Consider the following 21,381-nt stretch of genomic DNA (forward strand, 5'->3'; position numbering starts at 1 on the left):
TCATGACTTTGCTCAAATTGATCCTTTTTAAACATTACATTTATTTAAAGAAGAAACTGTATTTCATACAACTAGAAAAAAACTATCAATTTTCAGTCATTCAAATAACTATAAGATAATTAAGCAAGGAATTATACGATATATGTAATACATCACTCCTTGCTTATTGTATGTGTTTGTGTACACATATATAATAAACACACACATAATGTATATGCACAAGTATCCCATGACTTTGCAATTAACCTAGTATTTAATTAATGCATATGTGAACCTCATTGATACTCTGTGTTCTTGACCCTTGTTTCGAACAATGCATGTACTGTGGGTGGGCACGCACACACGTGCATATGTGTATGTACGTGTACGTGTGGGTGTGTGTTTTCCTATGAATCATCTAAATCCATCTCTGCATAACAGACTTTGGAAGATATAAAGGCATCACTAACTCTGATAAACATTTTGGGTCAACCTAGACATGACTGTGGCCGGTAGCTGGAATCATTATCCTTTAAAAGAAAATACCTGTCAAGGGGTTGGGGATTTAGCTCAGTGGTAGAGCGCTTGCCTAGCAAGCGCAAGGCCCTGGGTTCGGTCCCCAGCTCCGAAAAAAAGAAAAAAAGAAAAAAGAAAATACCTGTCAAAATAATTACAGCACATGAAGGTTAGAGAAGTTGCTCCACAGTTCATAGCAACAAAATCCAGGCCTGGGATTTGAACCCAGGCAGCCAGGCTGCAAAGTCACCAGATAGGAAACCTAGATTGCTATCAGAGCCTGGCCGTGAGTCAGCACTAGGGTGTGTCGCTGACCTGCAGGGCCCTCATCAGGGACACGAATGGAGGCTGATCAAATCATGGTGTGTCCACTGAAAGAGCTGGTGTCAGCGCTGAGCAGAGCAGGTTGGGGACGAGCCTAGATGAAACTCCTAACCTACAGGGGATTTCACATCTTGAAAAAAAAAAAAAAAAAGAAAGCATGTACTGTTCAGTTTCTGGTGGTTTCTGTTGTTAGTTTTGGTCTTGCTTGTTCCTTTTTTTTTCATCTCCTTCCTTATTTTGTTTTATAAGATTGAAGTCTAGGTTTTTTGTGTATAAATTTTCCTACATTCGTCACTTCCAGAAGAGCCAGCCATGGCCTTGGGGTAGGCTGCTCCATGACTTCTGGCCTGGATTATCTTTTCTGACTTAGAGGATTCGTGCTCCAGTGAACTGGTTTTTGTACAGTGGTAGAAATCAAATCCCAATTACAGGAACAATTTAAAGCAATGATGAAGAGAAAGAAGAACTTAGTGAGCTTCTTAACATGTCCTACATAAATATTGATTAAACGCTGGGTTAATTGAAAAGTCAGGGTCCATTAACAAAATAACAACGTGTATTTCTTTGTGATCCTTCTGCGTTGTCTGAGAGTGAATCGGGGATATTACTCAGTATTTACTCAGCACTAATTCTCAGTTTGCTGAGAGCTCATGGAATCATGGCATGAGCTTATTGGAATTCTTTTCATAGACACAGAGAGACTTGCCCAAGAACGGGCACTATGAGAAAGTTAGTCAGCCCTGACTCAGAATAATAAGTATGGACATGTGACAGATGCCATTGTGTGCTCAAAGTAGGGTTTCCCGGCACATTTTCCATGTACACGTGGGTCGTTTTGTTTCACAGAGTTGTGTGCTGTTTCCAGTTCTTATCAGATTTCCTTTAAAAATCCTCGCATTTAACAGTGGTGAAGAGATTCGGTCTCTCTAAATCCACAGTAAAATGCAAGGCTGTGTTCACAATCAACCCCATTACAGTTTATATGTTTGTGTGAATTCCTGCTCATGCCTCTGTCTCTCTGTCTGTATCTGTGTCTGTGTCTGTCTCTCTGTCTCTGTCTCTGTCTCTCTGTTCTGTCCCTGTGTGTGTGTGTGTGTGTGTGTGTGTGTGTATCTAAGTGAGTGAAGGGATTGTCTAGGGCAAATCTACAGAGATAATCTTGAAAGACAAGTTTATTCATTAATGACATCATAAGGATTGTATTTTTCTCTTGGTTAATAAACTATTTGTTTGGCGGCTGCTGTAAGGCAGCCAGGGCTAGTCATGCCATTTCTCGGAAAAGATCTGAAGCAACTGGTAATTGAAATGATAATAATCATTTGATCTATTTGAGAATAACACTCATCTCCAAAGTTGTCTATTCTAGGAAGCCTTATTTGGTCAAAACGTTGCCAAATTCCATCTGTGCTAGTGTGGAGGCTAATATACCATGCTACTTAATTATTTTCCAGAACATTCTAAATGCTGTCTCTGCTATGCCCCCTCCCCCACCCCAGAAGCCGTCCCCATATGCTTTGAAACAATACCCAGCCTGGATTTTTTTTTTTAAAATTCTGACATTTCATAATCATCATGTAATAGCTATAAAATGCAGGATGAGCAGAGGTCTTCTATTTCAAGAAGTTGATGAAATAGTAGAGTTGAATGTGGGTGAAATCAGCCCCTGCAAATGGTATTTTGTAATGTGCCCACAGCTTATAAAGTCTCGAGGTATTTTCTTGAGAAGAGGGTAAAACACAATTTCCACTTTGTCTGCCTTTACGAGAAGTTCATATTTGATCAAGATAAGGGAGGGGATCCCGTTACCCAGTCTTGTGTTCCATTCTTGAGAGAGTTCTTGCGACTGTTCTTTGTAACAACCTTCGCTTTCTCAGAAGCAGTCATGAACCGGACAAGGAAAAGCAAAATTTACCTCTTACCTTAAAACATTCAAAAGAACAAAACTGAGACCTTCTTGCTATGTAAACATCATCGTAATAAAACCCTTTTTGTTTGAGTTGGAACAGTGTGTGCATTAGGGTGTGTGTGTGTGTGTGTGTGTGTGTGTGTGTGTGTGTATGGGTGGTTTATGTGTGAGGTGTGTGTTGTGTGTGTGTGTGTGTGGTGTTTGTATGGAGGGGTACATGTGGGGTGTGTGTGTGTGTGTGTGTGTGTGTATGTATGGGTGGTTTATGTGTGAGGTGTGTGTTGTGTGTATGTAGTGTGTGGTATTTGTATGGAGGAGTACATGTGGTGTGTGTGTGTGTGTGTGTGTGTGTGTGTGTGTGTAGGCAGGGTAAGGAAGAGAGAGTTGTATCTAACAGCAAAATTAGCCAAGTTCCGTTGTGAATTCCTTTCTGTCTAATAGTTCAGAGACATCTTCCTGTTGTTTTGTCAGAACTATTTTGAAATTTTTTTTTTCTGTAAGCTTTAGGGGTTTTTCACAGCTAAGCCTTCGTCAGAAATGTTCAGTCAAAGAAAGGGAATGAGAGTCAGCTCAAGTTAAAATGTCAAACGCTTCAAATCAGTTCATTTAGAGCCCAGGGAGAGGTATCCATAAGTCTTTTCCAGAGAATCTCTGGGCCAGGGGGCCCCCTCTTTGTTCCTCATAGAGATATCTACTAAATATCTTGCTGGGTTAATTCTGAGGCAGAAAACTTGTTTCCTGGAAGCAATTAGAGATGCTCAAAATTCAAATTTATGATCCTTGGGAGGAACCGAAGCTTCAACGACTTTTCTTAGATTCAAAGGCCTCCTCGGCGCCCTCCCGCCCCCTCCCCCCCAAATGTATTAAAAGAGAAAAAAGTCCACTCATCTCTCAGCTTGCAAAGTTTTTCAGAAACACGAGAACGTGTAAGCTGCTTTCAGTGGGAAGCACATAACATTTATAAAGTATTTCTTTGGGGATTACATCACAGTTTTATTTAATTTTTTTTAGGACAAAAGTTAAATTCAATATTTGTGTCCAAGCCAAGGGAAAATGTACCATAAACATAGGAATTTGGGGGTGAGTCAGAGTTCCAAGAATTCTAGATTTACTTAGGCCATTTATATGAAGACAGGCTAACCATTAGTCATCCAGCCTTACTCTTTTTTCATTTGCAATTAATTGCATTCTAAAAATTAGCTTTCACCCAAGGAGTTGGATTGGTAGATGGGGCTTTGTATCTAGCATTAAAAATGTCTGTGAGAATTACCGTCCTGTTTCTGGAAACTTCCTACCTCCCAGCAAACGCATCGTATAAATTATTCTTTAAAATAAAGAAGCCTGGAAAGTCACTGAGCTCAAACGAGTTTGTAGGATTCTTCTCACCCTAAAAGCTACACATTGTCTGCTTGTCCCAGGTTAGACCCCTTGCTGGAAGGTGAGGCTGTCCCTGTGGCATCCAAGTGAGCTTTGCTAAGGGTGGATTATTTTCCTTCGGACCCCAAGTAACATTGTCTGTTCTCCCCACCTCTCGTAGGACGAGGTCATCGCCGTCTCTGAAAAGGTGATTGTAAAGCTCGAGGACCTCGTCAAATGGGCGCATTCTGATTTCTCCAAGTGGAGGTGTGGGCTCCGAGCCACTCCGGTGAAGACCGAGGGCTTTGGGAGAAATGGCCAGAAGGAGGCTCTGCTCAGGTACAGGCAGTCAACCCTTAACAGTGGGCTCAACTTCAAAGACGTTCTCAAGGAAAAGGCTGATCTCGGTAAGCACGGCTCCTGCTTCTAAACGCAGTGTACTGGGATGTGCGACGGGCTACACTCCCCCTGTAGCTTGAAACCCTTACTATCAATCATTTACACGAAACAATGTAAGAACCATGCGTGTAAGAACGGTGTGGTATCTGAGTTGTGTATTATTTAAGAACCATATAGCATAATTTTAGCTTATGGGGCTGGAGAGCTGGCTCAGCATTTTTTAAGAACATATCGTTCTTTTAGAAAAATTTCAGTTCAGGGTCCAGCACCTATACCGAGCACCTCCAAGCCCCCTGAAAGCATTACGGACATCAGATGTCTCTGGCCTCTGATAATACCTACACTCACGTGCGCATGGCACACATAGGTGCATGTATGCACACACATACACACAATAGAAATAATAAATAGGAGTTTTCAAAGAAATTATGTATCATGTATATAATGACATAGTTAGGGTCTAGAGAGATGGCTCAGATAGGAAAACCCTTGCTTTATATCCCTTAGGACCCATATGTGAACCCCAAGACCCATATTACAAAGTCAGACACCATGATATATGTGTTTAATCCCAGAACCGGGGGGTCTGGGTCAAAAGAACGGCTGAAGCTACCCCACCTAACCAAAGAGATGATTTCTAAGCCAATGGAAGTGGGGGACGGGAAGCCAAGATGTGTGGCTTCTAAAGAAGAATACTGAATGCTATCTTCTGACCTCCACAGGTAGACACAGGCACAGGAACAAACACAAAGTGTACCTAGAAATACACACACACACACAGAATTCATATCTTATAAAATTACATATCGCATAACATTAGAGTATGTAATTTTTATTAAAAAGTGTAAGGATGTACAATACATATGTGTGTATATATGATTGATTCACTCTAATGGGGCTCAAGACTATGGACTGGGAAACGCCGGGGCAGGAAAGGAAACGTGTGGCCTGTTGTATATACAGGGTCTCTTTCGTGTATAGCCTCTCACTGGGTGACATAGCATGTGACCTCAAATAATGGTCTATGTGCCGTCAAGATCTAAGACTTAATTAGGGCTAACAGTGAATTAATGGCGACTTAAAAATGTTTGCTGTCAGTGGGTACTAAAACAACTAGGGTTTCAAGTCAGAATTCCAGGTATGTAGCAGCCCAAAGTGCAATGGTGATTCATTTACCTCAGGGCCAATAAAACAAGCTGGAAACTGCTGGGGTGGGTGTCCTTGGCCTCCCCCCACCCCCTCGGCTATGTGTTTATCCCTCCTTCTGGGCTCCTACAAAGGAGTGTCTGGACTTTAGATTCCTCTTCTTTCCAGCTTGGAGTGTTCTGGCCATATCTTAACATCGACTCTGCCCCTCCGTCCCGGGGCCTTAGGTAAACATGCAGGGTCTGATTTTCCATCCTCCCATACAAACAGGGACATGAGAGGTCTCATATGGTGAAGGCATTCTCCTGCCTCAGCAGTCACTCCTCCCATGACTGTGTGACCCTGACCACCCTTTGTGTGGACTTGTTTGTATCCTCAATGGCTTTCTTGTTTCTTGGGCCCACTCTTCTGGTGTTGCTCAAGACCAAAGCTATTGACCTCAGCTTTAGGCTGCCCGTTTCCTCTTCACGCAAAGAGGAACTTCGTCCTTAACAGAGTGAGGTGTCTTTTCTTTCATTAGACCACAAGGCCGATTTTTCAGGGCCCTGGTTGATGCCTCAGTGTGACAACTTCCTGGTTTTTTTTTTTTTTTTCTTTTCTTTCTTTTTTTTTTTTTTTTTGTTTTGTTTTTAAACCTAGAACTTAACTTTTACAAGAAACCTTGATGATTTCTTTTAACTGACACAAACTGAATAACATCAGGGAACTGACTCTCCTTCATGTGACTCTGGTTTGTGGTAAGGCGTGCAGTTTGAGCAATATCGTCAAGACCATCCTGCAGTTTAATATCAACTGTTGCCTGGCAGCTCTTTGATAGATGGCGGACGGTGGCATTTTAGACACACGGCCCCTCTTGTCATGTGAGCAATTAGAAAAAAGATTATTAAGGTAGAATTCTTTCCTCTCAGCCGAGGAACTTTCAAAAATAGTCTTTACATATTTCCTGTTCACAGGTCCAGTTTTATCAACCCACCCTGACTACTTTTATGATGTGTGAGAATGTTTAGAATCTGGTGGTTTGCCCTCTTCATGTGTGATCCCTGTCCTGTCTCCCTGGTCCTGCTTTTTACCTTCACATTAAACCATTTCTTTTTTTCATTTTTCTTGAGTTATAGAATATAGTGTTACTGATAAAACATTAAACAGGAAACCCGTGGGGGACAAAAGGCTATGTAAATGGTTAAGCTTGATGTCACACATGTAAACAAGAGTATTTATAGCAGGGTTGTTTTGTGTTTCAAAGGGATAGTTTATTAATGAGTGCACACACACACACACACACACACACACACACACACACACACACACCAGTTTCTTAACTCCATCTAAGGAGAGTTTGAGAATCTTAGATTCTTTAAAAAAAAAAAAAACAAGTCCATAATTTTTGTAGCTCCTGCCCCCACCCTCCCTCTCTACCCTCAGCTCAAGTGGTTCCTGAAGAAACAGGTTTGCCTAACTATTCAAAGCACTTGCTGAGGGCTTGGTCTTGAAAATGCAGATTAGTGGCTTTGAAATCAAATTGCATTTACATTTACTAAGGAGAACCTGGTTAATGGCTAAGTGTAGCTGCCCTAGAACCTTCTTGGTGGGACTGAGATAAAGCCAAAAAGTGTAGACTGATAAAATTAAAAGACTTCCCAGATGATTTGGGGTGAGTGTGTGTGTGTGTGTGTGTGTGTGTGTGTGTGTGTGTGTGTGTGTGTGTGTGTGTTTGTGTGTCAGACTTGGGATCCATTTGTGAGGTTAGCTTGGGAAGGGATATATTCAACAGGAAATTGAGTGAGAGACCCCCTGGGGGAGTAAGAGAGACTACCTGCCTTTTCTTTTTGTAAATGTAAGTACCCCTTTAAGGACAGAATGTAAGGCCTTGAAATTCGACTGGGTTGGTATGAACTGTGGGGAATTTGAGACAAATAGCTTTCGTAATTGGAATGTACACTGTGTTGTAATAATGTGCAAAGAGAAACAAAAACTTTCCTTAATGTAATGAGTTTCCATTATTTGTCTGATCTGAAGTTTGTGAGTCCACATAGTTGGTATTGACAGTGGGGACTTTTAGACCAGGAACGCTGCCGGAAGTCATTGGCCGCACACAGTTGGGTCCCAGAGATCTTCCTACTCTTCCTTTCTCTGGCTATCACATCAAAGGATTTGTTGACCTTTCTTTCTACCTCAGTGTTCTCTTTCTAGCTCACTTTCAGTCTCTCTGTGTCTCTGTTTCTCTCTATTTCTGTCTCTCTGTCTGCCTCTCTTTGTCTCTATCTCTCTCTGTGTCTCTGTCTCTGTCTTTTTCCCTCTGTCTTTCCTCTCTCTCTGTCTCTGTCTCTGTCTCTGTCTCTCTCTCTCTCTCTCTCTCTCTCTGTCTCTCTCTCTCTCTCTCTCTCTCTCTACCACACCAAAACCACCCCAATACCACACTATTAGTGGAAGCTCTCAGCTCGCTGGGTCTTTCCTGCTGTAGAACCTTCCTCATTGTTTTCATCAAAGAAAGATGAACTTTTGAGATTGCTTAAGGACCCTCCTACTAGCCAGGAAACGAGCAAAGAATGGAAAAACTCACCTCTCCATGGAGAAAGTCAAACTTTGAGTGTGCTATTTTTTTTTCTTAAAAAAAAAAAAAAGCTCAGTTCCTCTAGCCTGTTAAAAACATCAATAATAACGAAAGAATTAGGTTGACTCTCAAAGACAGAATTTTTTTTTTTTACAATATAAAAACCTAGTAAATGAAAGTGCTCCTCTTGCTCAGAGTCAGTAAGTTTCCTCCTCTGGCAGTTTGTGTCATTTCCCGTCTCTCTGTGAATAGTGAAAGAACAGAATTACAACAACACAAGTGTGTGTCTGGCAACAAATTAATGCTGCACAAAGAAAAACTCTGCCCAGTGGTACCTCCCAATGGCCACTCCAACTTTCTTCACCACCCTGGCTGGTTTTCTTGTCTTTAAATCACCTTTCCCCTCGAGGGCAGCCTGTTTGGTTTTTTTTTTTTTTTTTTTAAATCTTCCAGAGTTTTCATTTAAGACTCTTAAATGGCTGCTGACAACAACTACAGATGCAGCTAGTGAAAAGGCTAATCATTAAAACAATAAACATTTCTTCCAAGTGATGCAGCACATTTATTATCCCCCCCACCTCCTTTTCCCCTTAAAATAAAGTTCCGCATGAGACCAACACCAATCGGGCTGTCTTGGGGTGGGGGTTGCTCCTTCAGCTCATTTCATACTGGAGAGTGGTTTCTTTTTCTTTTCCTTTCTTTCTTTCCTTTTTTTTTTTTTTTTTTGGTTTTGAAGTCAAGAAAAATAGCTTTTTGAGAACAGAGGGTTAAGGAATGTGTTATTCATAAGCATAACGAACACAAAACCTGTTCTTCCAGAAGAATCAGACTGATTAAATCATTCACTGCACAAGCCTCTAGTTATTTATTTTTTTTGTCTTCAGAATTACAGTACTTAGCTTTGTATTAAAGTGGACCTGATACCCATATTTGGTATGGCCGTTGAGGGGAGTCAAATGAAGACTTATTTCATTTTACAAAAATTTTAGCAACTTAGGAGAATAAAAACTATCAGTTAAACACAGCAAAGTTGCATTTTTTATTCCTTGGGCTATCGTTTGGGGGGAAAAAATCAAATTATTTTATACAACACTGTTTCTCACAGAGTTCCTTTAAGTAAGGTATGAAAGCCGCAGTGTAAGCTTTATTGGCCTATAAATATGTCATTATAGTTGGACTACATTTATATGCTTCGGATTGTTGTTTAAGCCAAGAAAATATGTCTCTACAGGTTGACTTTTTTTTTTTTTATTATTGAAACCCTTTGAGGCATACAGCAAAATGTGTTTTAGGCCAAGGTTATTAAAACAGCCTTTTCTCCCCCACCCCCCTTTTTTTGTAACAAACTCAGTGTCAATTATCATGCTGCTAACTGTCTGCGGATGGGCGGTTATGAATGGTCTCGTCTCTTAAGTATGACCTTAGAAGAAAAATATTAAAAAGTGGGGAGGCCGTCCCTTCTCTGAGGAGAAAGAAAGGGGGATGGGTGAAGGGGAAAGGGAGGGGCTGGGAGGAGAGGATGGAGGGGAAGCTGAACTCTAGATGTAAAGTAAATAAATGAATTAATGTATGAAGAGAGAGGGGAGGCTGAATGAGAGAGAGAGAGAGAGAGCGCACATATGCACACTCGTGCAAAAACTGCCTGAATTTAATATTCCCTAAGTGTCTACTCGTGCATCCCACCAGGCAGAGAGTGACCTCCCCTTTCTCTGCCCTAGCAGGGGCTTCCTCTATACTTTGGGTAGTAGATGGTACCATGAGAGGATGTTGCCTTTAAGATCTTTAAGATCTGCTGCTCTATGGAAAACCCCTGAGCTCAGCACATGCTCGTGCCTTCAAGTTCTTGGTTGTTAAAATGAATAATAATATACACCTCGCTTTGAGATCTTGGATTTGGGAAGAGATCAACCCAGGACGGACTCCCCAGGTCTTAAGGGGCATTTGTGACCCTGGAGTCTAAGTTACTTTTGTCCATGTTAGCGCCACTGGATGGAAGTTGTGTCTGACCAGGAGCTATGTAGAACTCTGTGAGCACCATGGTTTGTTTCTGATGCCCCTAATCACAGTTTCTGGGGACCACGAGTAGGGTTTCTCTCCACACTGCCTCTCCCAAAAGAAGATACACCGAAGTGTATGTATACTCCTATATATAAATTATATATTTATGTTTGACATGTGGCATAATATAAATACAATATGTGATATATAATATATTGTATCAGATGTGTAATATATAATATAATGTTCCTGCTTACCCTTTACCCTAGCCACAAACCTATCTATGTAATGCAGTATATATGGTTAATCACTGTAGTATTTACATGCTTAAACTGACAATATTACTCATAGTAATACCTAATATGTAATCTGTAATTGAGGTATGTGACACACGTACGCTTTTCTACATATCACAAATTACACAGTTTGTATTAAAGCAAGCCGAGCCATCCATGGCCAGTAATGTGAGGAATCTCTCGAGTTCTTTGTTAAAGATTGACTGGCATTGTTGCTTAGAAATCCTTGAGGCTTGCTTGGTATTACAAATGGCTTCTCATAGTCACCTCAGAGTGTGGAGTGTCCGGGGGGCTTCCTGGAGTACTCAAGGCCAAGACTACTACTCTGCTTTAAAGAACGAGCACTAGGGTTTCCCATTCGAAATACATGACGAACACGAGTTGTCCAATCAACTCATTAGGATTGGAGGCTCCTCATGAAGAACCCCACCCCATCCCGCCTTCTTTCTTCTCTCTCTGCCTGTAGGAAGGGGTCTTCTGAAAATGCTTACTGAATGTGCCTTGGGTAGCCCTGGTGCTGTTTGCATTTTGATGTTAATTCTGCTTCCTCAAGAGGGACTGCCCCACAAGAAGTAGATCACCTTCCCTAGTGATCTCACTGAGACACTTCTCCCCCTTCTAGCCTGTGAAATGAAGGCTAGAGGAAGATGGGATTAGAGGAGAGAGAGGAAGAGAAGGCGGGGAAAAATGGAGCAGATTGAGATGGCCTGGAGTAGCAAGGGGTCTCATGGCTGGGGAATAACTTAGCATAGTGATCAATCAGCCCAATCTAGGCATATAGCTTATAAAGACAATTAACTGGCTGTGTGTTTTTCATACGAGTTTATTGGGGTAAGAAACGATCCCCAACAGAATGTGTCATATTCTCAGTTGCTTGGCTGAACTGTTTCCAACTGAAACGGGAGAATTTTCATAGATGATATATGCTTGCAATATTCTATTTGTGAATAATTTGAGAAGCCCTACAGGACCACTCGAGACACTTTGGCCTTTCTAATGTCCTTACTTTCCAACCAGAAAGACCCTTCTGAGGGATTCTCTTATGAAGGTTTGACAGCGGTCTGTGCTCACTGTGACTTTGTGCAGAATCTGATCATAGCACAGTTAATTCCCAAGAAGCATGCTGCTACAGGATCAATATGGCCCCTCCGGGAGTTGTCTCTTGACATTGTAGAGTGATAACCCAGAGGCCCTTTTGGTTAATGGAGGAAAGTCGAGAGTTCAAGTCCAATCTAGACTCAGAGTGAATACAAGGGTGTTCTGAACTATATAAGATGATTCCGTCTCACTAAAGAAACTGAAGGGGCTGCAAGATAGCTCAGCAAAGTTGAGGGGGCTTGCTGCCAAGCCCGAGGAGCTGAGTTCAATCCCCGGAATATGGTGAAAAGAGAGAACTGAACATTTTTTTCTGTACACACACACACACACACACACACACACACACACACACACACACACACACCAAGTTGTTTAGAATATTATCTAAGAATAATCAGAACCCAGAAGCTTGCAACTCAAAAAGGAGGCAAAAATGACTTATTTTATTTGAAATCGAAAATTCAACTTGCCTCTCTCACTAAATAACCAAAGTTATCCTGAAACGGTGATGGAAAGGACCAGTATGAGAAATATTCATCTACGTTTCCCCAACTCAGTTTGGAAGGAAGTCTTTGCCAAGTCTCCTAGGGCTTGAGTTGATTGGCAGGCATTGGTTGATGCTGCTTTCCACATACACCACCATCCCATAGGCAGAGCGTTCCTGTCCAAGATCCTTTTGTTTGAATTCCCATGGACCCGAAAGGTCTCCAACATGTTCTACGTTGATACATCCTTTGAAGACCGGCAGCCGGCTAGAGAGAAGTTCACAGAACCTGGGAGTTTCTTACTTTGAGAATTAGAAAAAAAGAGGTGACATTAGACCCGCAAGGGTTTTCTCTTCTGAAATCTAACACAGGAGCGAGCCGTGGGGCGTCTTTTTTGGACCTCTTTGTAAGGTTGTCCAGACGGAAGGGGCCTCTGGGGACATTGGTCCAGTTAACATTTCTTCTCTCTTCGCTAGTGATGGTCTTAAGAGTTCTCTCTTTATTTAGCTAAACAACCCCAATGTTTTCAATTCTTTCCCCGGATGTGGTTTTTAAGCTCCCTCACCCTCCTGGTTATTCATTTGAGGGTGCATCTCCAGTGTTTACACTACAGTGGTTTATTCATTTATATTGTGAGGTACTGTTTTGCAAAGAATCCTACGGCCAGAGTCCAAGCGGCTTCCAGGGGTATAGAGACCACAGTACAGTTCATCACGTCCGGTCAGATAGCCAACAGCTGGCGACGCTCTGTTGCTTCCAGAGATGATGTAACCCCAGTGAGGCTTAGGCTCCTCCATACCTCTTCTCAGTCTTGCCTTTTCGAAACCTCTGAGAAATAAACATTATTGCCCCCACCCCACCCCCATTCACCCGTCTACTTTTGAGTTGAGTTCTTTCTATGTAATACCAACTACAGGCTATTACTAAAGGAACATCACCGTTTATGAATCCTGAATAGGCCTTTTGGAAAACACTGCCGGTGAGGCTTTGCCTTTCCAATGGCTGGCGTCCCTGGGTGTGGTGTGAGGTATGACCTGGATAAGCTAGGTTTTGCCTCAGTAAGGATCCTGTGTGAAGGGCAGCCGGACGGACGTCTGGCTTATTTCACCCCGCTCCAACAGAGCCCATGGAGTGTGGTGGGTCCTCTTCGTCTTACCACGTGAGCTCACTGCACCCTTCTGAATTCCGATGTCCTTGCATTTACGCTTTGTCCAACCTGTCGGGGGTTTCTGGCTTTTACTTTCCACGAATCAAATTCTTTGTGGCTATTTCTTCCGTACATCCACGATGGGTATGGAAACCGGCTTATGCTTTCCCTCAGGCTTCATTCGTGAGTCATGACTCTATAGGATGGCAAGCTGATGAGAAAATGAAAGAAAGATCCGGCTGGCCTTGAACTCCCGTCTCTCGACTCCCTTTGTCTCCTCTATCTACTCTGGGGAAACCGTTGGCTTCATACGAGATCATGCATCTCCAGGATCAAAGACAAACCTCCAAACTGGGAATGGTGGTTGCCAGTTTCCTTTGGTGACGGCATTTTAGTCTTGTCTCTAGGACAAAATGTAAGGGTAGAGAGATCTATTTGGCTCCCGGTTTCGGGAGGGTTACCTCCATCTTCAGTTCTCCTCTTTGGCAATGACGTCACAACCAACCAGGAAGCAGAAGTCCGCATAGGAAGCAGCCAAAGACAGTACAAACCCAAGGAGGTGTCCCCCTGAGTGACCTACGTCTTTTCCACAGCCTCCTAATATAATGCCAATGTGTGGGGACCGAACACTGAAACCACGGTCCTCTGTGGGACAGTTCCTATTCAGCTCATGATGGATTCAGTTGGCCTATTGTAATCTGTTAAACACTTCTTAAAAAAGAAACGCAGCGCTGGCCCTTCTTCAGGTACATTTTTTTTTTGGAGGCTTGACTCAGCCTTGCTCTCTTTTAGTTCCATTCTTTTATATGCCTTTAAAAAATTATTTATTATATAGAAGTACACTGTAGCTGTCTTCAGACACACCCGAAAAGGGCATCAGATCTCATTACAGTGGTTGTGAGCCACCATGTGGTTGCTGGGAATTGAACTCAGGACGTCTGGGAGAGCAGTCAGTGCTCTTAACCACTGAGCCATTCCTCCAGCCCTAGCATGTTCTTTCTGTGAGTCTCCTCCTTCACTTAGATCTTTGATAATTGTACATTAAATAATTTAATAAGTATACATTTTTATTCTTCTGAATCATTTGACAATACATTTCGTAGCCACCCCTTTCCTTGATAAACCCATCACTACTGGATAACACACAGATGTTGTAGGTAAAATGGAAAAAAGCGATTGCCGATTCTCTTCCCACATTGAGGGAAGCCGGCTGGCATTTACATGTATGCTTCTGTGTGGAGAGGCAGGGATTTGTAGTCAGGCACCCCCCCCCCACCTCCAATCAAAATAAAATATACTGTGGGGAACCCTGCCCCATCCCGGATTTTATAAAGAATGATGTGACTATATCTTTGTGACGTAATCAACTTTTATCTGGCCGGGGAGTGGTTCTCTATTGAGGTGGTTCGTTCTCTGACATCTTATTGTTGGACTTCCCAGTGGTTTCTGGTTCTCACCAGCTCTGTGCTCTTCCCTAGCTGTTCATACATCTGCAGAGGGGAAGGATCTCTGGCCCCCAGAACGCACAGACTGTTAAACCAGCCTGTGATTTTTCCTTATCTAACCCTATCCCTGCTTGTGTAAACTTCCAACCTGACCACTCCCCACCCTCCCCAAATTCTCCAACGTGCTTTTGACTCGCTTCTGCCTTTCTACTGTAGGAACGGCCCTTCCAAGAGCTGTACGTGGGAGAATTCTCCTAGCTCTTATAACCCTTGGTCATTGAGTTCTTGATAATTTATCTCGCCTGACTGGCCTCTAATCACACGGTGTAGTCTCTACCACCTTTGCTGAGCACCTAAGTGTATGCAGATGCTGCTGTCTAATCTTCCCAGGAACAATCTGAGCTCTACAAGGTTGGGCCCCGACTTCAAAGCTGTATCCAGTAGGCTGAGCAAACATTTGGCTTTTATAATCGGCCCCTCCTGAAATCGCTCCTTTCAGTCCACCTGAGCCTCTATGTACATTCAAAGGTTGACTTGATTTTGTTACAGCACTTCCCGACACACCCTGCTGTGGCGGAGGGGCTCTCTCCTTGGGGGTGTTTTGAGGTGAACTTTTGAGAAAGGGAGGCTAATTAGCAGCGAGGATCTGTCTCTCATTCTGGAAACACTTTTTGAGGGAGCTCTAAATACGATCTAGGCTATCTGAGGATCAGTGGTGGTGGTGGTGGCATTAATGTGTGTGTGTGTGTGTGTGCACGCGCGCACGTGTGGGTGACCAACTTTATATATTAATATTGGCAGTTGTTAATGTTGTTAATTCCTCAAGGGAATATTTATCTTGCTATAGGTTTACAGCAGAGGCATAAAGGGTTCAGGTTCGTAAACAAGTCCAGACGAAGTCATTCAGCCTTACCTTTTTTTTTTTTTTTAAATTAGCAGCTAGTTTGTAACCTGCTTTTTTTTATTTATTTATTTTTCTTTTTAGGCGGCAGGTTATTAAGGCAATGGCTTTAGCTGCGCGTGTAATATTTCTTTTCCTAGGCAACTACCCTGTTGTAATTCTCAGCTCCCTTAAAACACACACACACACACACACACACACACACACACACACACAGTTACTTGCTAATGGTTGAGGAACACAGGCCCCACCTTCCAACCACCCAGTGGACTCCTTTAGCTCACAAAGACGGGCATTCTATGAGGCCTTGCAGAAATAAAGCTCTGGGCCTGGCCTATTCTCTCCGTAAGAAATAAAAACATTGTTTTCATAGTCATGTTGATAATAAAGGAGAGTTCAAAGCGGGACGAAACGTATACTTTACTAGTAGGGTGGAAAAAAACAAAACTATGGTTACCTGGCTAATTTACCCCATCACGTGATGGCTGTGTGTACACATACAGGCTTTTATACATGTGGAATCTGTGTGCCTCTCTTTCATCCTTTCTTCTTCTGTTGTTTTAAAAACGACAATGTTCACTTCACTTCGTTCCCATTGTTCTGTATCAGTGTTTTCCATCAAAGATTTGGCAGAATAGGCTGATACAAAGTAGCTTCTTTCCCAGAACTGTGCGGGGAACCCAGCTCCCTCCAGCGCCCCACCCTGGAGTAGACCTTTAAAGTCGGATTGGTATTGCATTCTTTGTTTCAGACAATATAAGGTCCTGACATTTTAAGTGCACCTTGATTGCTTATCTGGAAAGCCAGGTGAACAATGCCGGTGTCACGGGATTGGGGATTGAGGGAGGATCTGGTTAGACCTCGTTTTTTTTTGCAGGCATCAGCACACAGTAGGTGCTCTTAGCTAACAATAGCAGTTTCCTTTTGTGTTTCCTTCAGAAAAAAAAAAAAACTTCAAAACTGTTTCCTCCCCTCTCCCCAAGGCTAGCAGAAGGTTGTGAGTAAAAAGAATGTGAAGACGTATTAATAGGTAACAGCAGTGAGCGATTTAATTCTTAACTCCCAGACACCAGGTTATCTATTACAAGGCATTGAGACAGACAGACTCGGGACTGCGTGAGCCATATCTAAGGTTCTCTAAGGGCCACAGAAAGCCTTGGGAGTTCTTTTGAAGTGCTTTTTAATATGTTTTGAATCTTCAGATTCTAAAATTTACCCAAGTAGGTGTTGCCTTGCAAGCCACCTGCCTTGACCTTTTCCTGACCTCTCTTTGATCGTAAAGAGCAGTGGATCCTACTTGGTCAGAACTCTAGCTGCCCGGAACTCAGAGTGTACTCTGGCGGGATCCGATCAGTACTCACGTATCACTGGCCTCCTCTGGTGTTGCTCTGAGAGAGAGCAGACAGTTCCCGGGCCTTAGTGGATGACTGTAGGGTGACTGTGTGGACAAGCTTGTGGGCTAGCAGCAGTTAGACCCAGTCCCAGGCGGAAATCTCGCATCCATGAGGTGTCTAATGATTCCGAAAGAACGGATATCGTCATGCTGGCTTGGCCCCGGTTTGGGGGTGCTATTTAAATCGGAGGGAATGAGCAAGAATTCTCCGTGCGGGTTATAATAACCCGTATGGGGTCGTGGTGGCAGGCGTCTCAAAAATTTGAGGGCGCCGAACAATAGAGGGGTGTCTTAGCCGCCGTTCTGTGTGGCGTAGGCGGAATTCTTCAGAAGAGACTTTCTCTGCGGTCACCTCGTCGGGGGACCACCCTTGCCACATGGGATTCTATGCTCAAGGCAAGATGGCGAAAGACAAGAAGGGCCGAGCAGTGAAAAGCTTGCTCAAGAAACTCGTGTGCAGTAGGCTGGCGCCATTTCCACGCCTCACTCATTAAGTGATGTGTTTTTCCGTCCATGTCTTCAAGGCCGTGGAGAGTGAGGTTCTAGAATTTTCTTGGAAGGAGTGGAATTGGATGCTAGGATTAATAATGTTTCAGCCATGCGTTTAGGATAATGATGAATATTAGAGCAACATAAAGTCTCCGGATTGAAAAGAACCACAGCTTTTCTACTTATAAGAGGCTAATTAGGACTTATTTCTAATGCCTACAGCGACTTCTGTGTCCTTCTGTGAAATCCCTACTGGTTCACATTTTATTATTTTCCAATGAGTGGAAATTCACGGCTTTACAAAAGAGGCCAATTTTATCTTCACCCCATTACTTTATAAGAAATTGTTACCTTTTGTAAATTAAAATTCGAGTGCACAGATAAGCCGTGGTGTCCACCGGCTAGCATCGTCCTCCTTCTATTCCCATAACAAATTGTTCATAACGAATTAAATATACCCAGGTTGGTGTTTCAAATGTCTGAAAAGAATTCAGCTTTTTTTTTTTTTTAATTGTGCTCTTTTACCTGTGGGGACAAATTCCAACTCTGCCCCATCCTTCAGTACTTCCTGGTGGCTTTTGCCTGAGGAGTTGCCTCTGTCCGCTTAAATTGCATCTGCTTTAGTTTCTACGTAATGGGCAGGTGGAGGAGGGTTAGATGCAAATTAGTGCCCTGAGGAAGAGCTTGAGTCAGGGCTATCCAGGGCTACCTGGTGAAACAGTTCCAGGAAACTGAAGGAAAAAAAAAGTACAACGTCTGTCTGTTTTCCTGTACTTTTACACATTCCCCATCCCCCCCCACACACACACAAAGCAAGCCTGTAGAACGAACAAGAATTAAAAACTTTTTCCCCCTTCTCTACTTTGGTTCCTTCTGGAAGCAGCGAGTTGGTCATGGCTGGCAGACACTGCCTCTGCTGTGTGTGTGGTGTGCGTTCTCTGGTCAGAAGGTAGAAACTTGTTTTCCTGCGTCACTTTGCAGCCAAGAGTGGAACAGGAACCTCACATTCCAAGACCCCTGTGGAACACGGCCGTGAATGTGAAAAGAAGGTTCCAGAAAAACTACAGCATCCCAGTGAATTATTTCATTTACACCAAATGCATTTGTTTTCCTGAGACGTGGTCTTTTGTCCGGGCTGGCCTTGAACTCACCACATAGCGAAGATGACCTTGATCCCCTGAGCCTCCCACTTCTGTCTTCCTGGTGTTGAACTGATAACGTGTGCTGCCTTGCCTGGCTTCCTCTAATCTTAAATTAAAAGCTAGAGCAGCCTGTTGTTGTTGCTGTGGTTGTGGTTGTTGTTATAGGAGACCACATATCACTGTTCAACCTTTAGCGTACAGATTAAATATGTCGGCAATGAGAAACTCAGATACTCCAATTTCCAAGACTGGGCTTCCAAAAACACAGCCTAAAAAAATACATCCCACTAATAATTTTACATTAGGCACACGTTGAAATAGCTTCATAAATTGATTTCACTAAATGTATTGTTCCAGCTATTTTGACCTGTTCCACTTTTGATGACCTTAGAGGGAAACGCTTCAAAGTTATGTGACTGGGCGAGAGAGGTTTGGACAGGCGTGACGGTTGGCCCCATCACTTTTTATTATTTTCCAATGAGTTTTTTTTTTTTTATTTTGAAGCAGAACCAACTTTTTATGAGGCTCAGGGGTCGCTCTCTTTTCTGGGGGGAAGAGTCTCACGGTAGAGTATGGCACACAGGTACAGTTGTAAGGCGGCCTGTAGTCAGACTGTGACTGTGACGGGGAAAGAAGAGTCTAAAACAGGCCACACCCATAAGTAAAGGTATCCCTGCTTAGAGCAGGATCCTGATAGTTTAATAAGCAGTCCTTCCATCCTGTGAGTCCTTTCTGCTGTCAGGATATTGCCATCAGTAGAGGGTGTCATGGTCACTTCTGATTTGGATTTTGTTGAAGGGGTGTGGACTTGGATCTGACTCGTTTTTTTCCCCCAGATGGAAATGCTGTATTTCCTGTTCAGCGTGACCTCTCTGGGTTCTGAAAAATACATCATGGCGAGCTGGGAGTGGAGCTAAGTGGTAGAGGGCTTGCGGGGCACACCCGAGGCTCCGAGTTCACCCTGCTCTTTGGAATAAATAAATAAAAACAAGGTTGAGAACTAACGATGTTTCCTATCAAGAGCTGGCGGAGACGTCGCATGCTCTTCGCTTCTCCGTGAATGGCTCAGACTCTGAGCGTCTGCTGAGATGCGGAAACGATAATAATTTAGCTTAAGGCTCATTTGTGATTTATTCATTTGGATTTTGGGGGTTTTGAATTGTTGCAAAACTATGAGATTTCTCATGCTGATGTGAGTGAGTTCTGGCAACACACGGCCATCCGTTCCACCTCAAGGCACCGAGCCTTTCATCTTCTCATTGGGTGTCCCCGGCTTATCGCAGGAATATTTTCATATTGTATTCTTAGAGTATAGCCTACAAGCCGAAAAGAGCGCTGGCAATTTTAAATCACAAACAATAGGACTTCTTTTTTTCACGAGATGTCAACTCTCTGCCTAGTTACACCGTTTGTGGTCGCAGATAGAGACAATGTGGTTAATCAAGCCAGTTCATATAAGACAAGGCAGTGCTGGTGGTGAAGTTCATAAAGGACATGGAATTCACCTCTGGCAGAACTTTCTGGATGAATAAGATTCCTATCCCACCACTGTCCTGAGAGTGACAGTAGGAACGGGCCGGAGTCTATAATACACCAATGTCAGAATGAAGCAAATGATCAACATCCTTACTCCGTACCGAGCAGGCAAGATGGCATATCTAGTGAAGGACGCCTGGAAATGCGAGTTTGATACTTGGGTACCAATCAAGGGTAAAAAAGAAAATTGGCTCCCCAAACTTGACCTGTAATCTCCATAGTCACATGCCGGCCCCCTATCACAACGTAATAACATGTATATGCATATACGTGTATTAGTCAATATTCCAATATATTGTATATAATATGTATATTGGGAAACTATAACTTAGTCTATAAATCAAGTGTCTGCATGTGCTTCTGGAATAGAACCCAAGCCCAGGGTTCTTCCCTAAGAACTGACACATAGATTTTCATAAGGATGTGGTCCTTTCCCAGACTGGGGTCTAGAGCTCCAAATAGAAAGTCTAATATGTGTTTTCATGGGAAGTCGATGGTATCTTTTTTCCTTTGCCTCTGGAAAGTACCTGCAATGATTCTGTTCTACAAAAGTATTGTAAATCAGCTACTTAAAAAAACTACTCTGGCAAAAAAAAAAAAAAAAAATATTTCCCAGCGTCCCATGCAAATCCAATGGCACAGTACAGCCAGTAGAGTCAGCCAGCCCTCGTGAATGTCTCCTTTGGAAAGTGACTTGGGCACTTTGAGGAGTTAAGGAACCCTAAAAGAAGGTTGATCAGTGCTCATATATTTGACAAAGACTGTTGGATTGACTTCCTCTAAAAGTACAAAGCCACCATTCACTTAAGAACAAACCCTAGGGCAAGATGTGTAGGTGAAAGGCAAAGTGTGCTTTCCCACCTCATTTCTTCTTTATTTCCAGAGGTGGACACTGTCAGCAGGAACGGGCTGTAGGTATCGTTGTTCCACTGTCCCATGATAAATGTACAGTGGCCGTGTTGTCTCCTCAGCTCCTTTTAGAATGTCTGAAGGAGTCTTACTATGGTGGCGAGCCTTTGAAAACACCTTTTAGCAGAGTACCTTTTGCTGTGGACATCTATTTTTTTAGGGCTTAATTTTTGATATATTGGGTTTTATAAGCTCACTTACATGTTCCTTTGAAGTGATCTTTCCTCTTCTGGTGGAAATGCATTTAGTACTGGACCCATTCAATAAATACTCTAAATATTTATAAAACAGTGAGGTTTTGTCTTTTACGTAGGGAGATCTGCATATAGTTTTTCCTCGAAACTTGGCTCGTTTCCTGTGAGCAT

The 21,381-nt window shown here is 42.8% G+C and overlaps 1 protein-coding gene across 1 annotated transcript in view; it reads left to right on the forward strand.

The window, feature by feature from the left end:
* The window catches only part of LOC116887647 (AT-rich interactive domain-containing protein 5B-like), an 87,237-nt gene that overhangs the window by 26,736 nt on the left and 39,120 nt on the right, over window positions 1-21,381 (forward strand). The window contains exon 3 of the mRNA XM_032889235.1: window positions 4,263-4,488. Within this exon, the coding sequence (XP_032745126.1) occupies window positions 4,263-4,488 (226 nt within the window). The remainder of the gene's footprint in view (window positions 1-4,262; window positions 4,489-21,381) is intronic.

This window comes from Rattus rattus, chromosome 18 (assembly GCF_011064425.1).
Source record: "Rattus rattus isolate New Zealand chromosome 18, Rrattus_CSIRO_v1, whole genome shotgun sequence".
Lineage (NCBI taxonomy): Eukaryota > Metazoa > Chordata > Mammalia > Rodentia > Muridae > Rattus > Rattus rattus.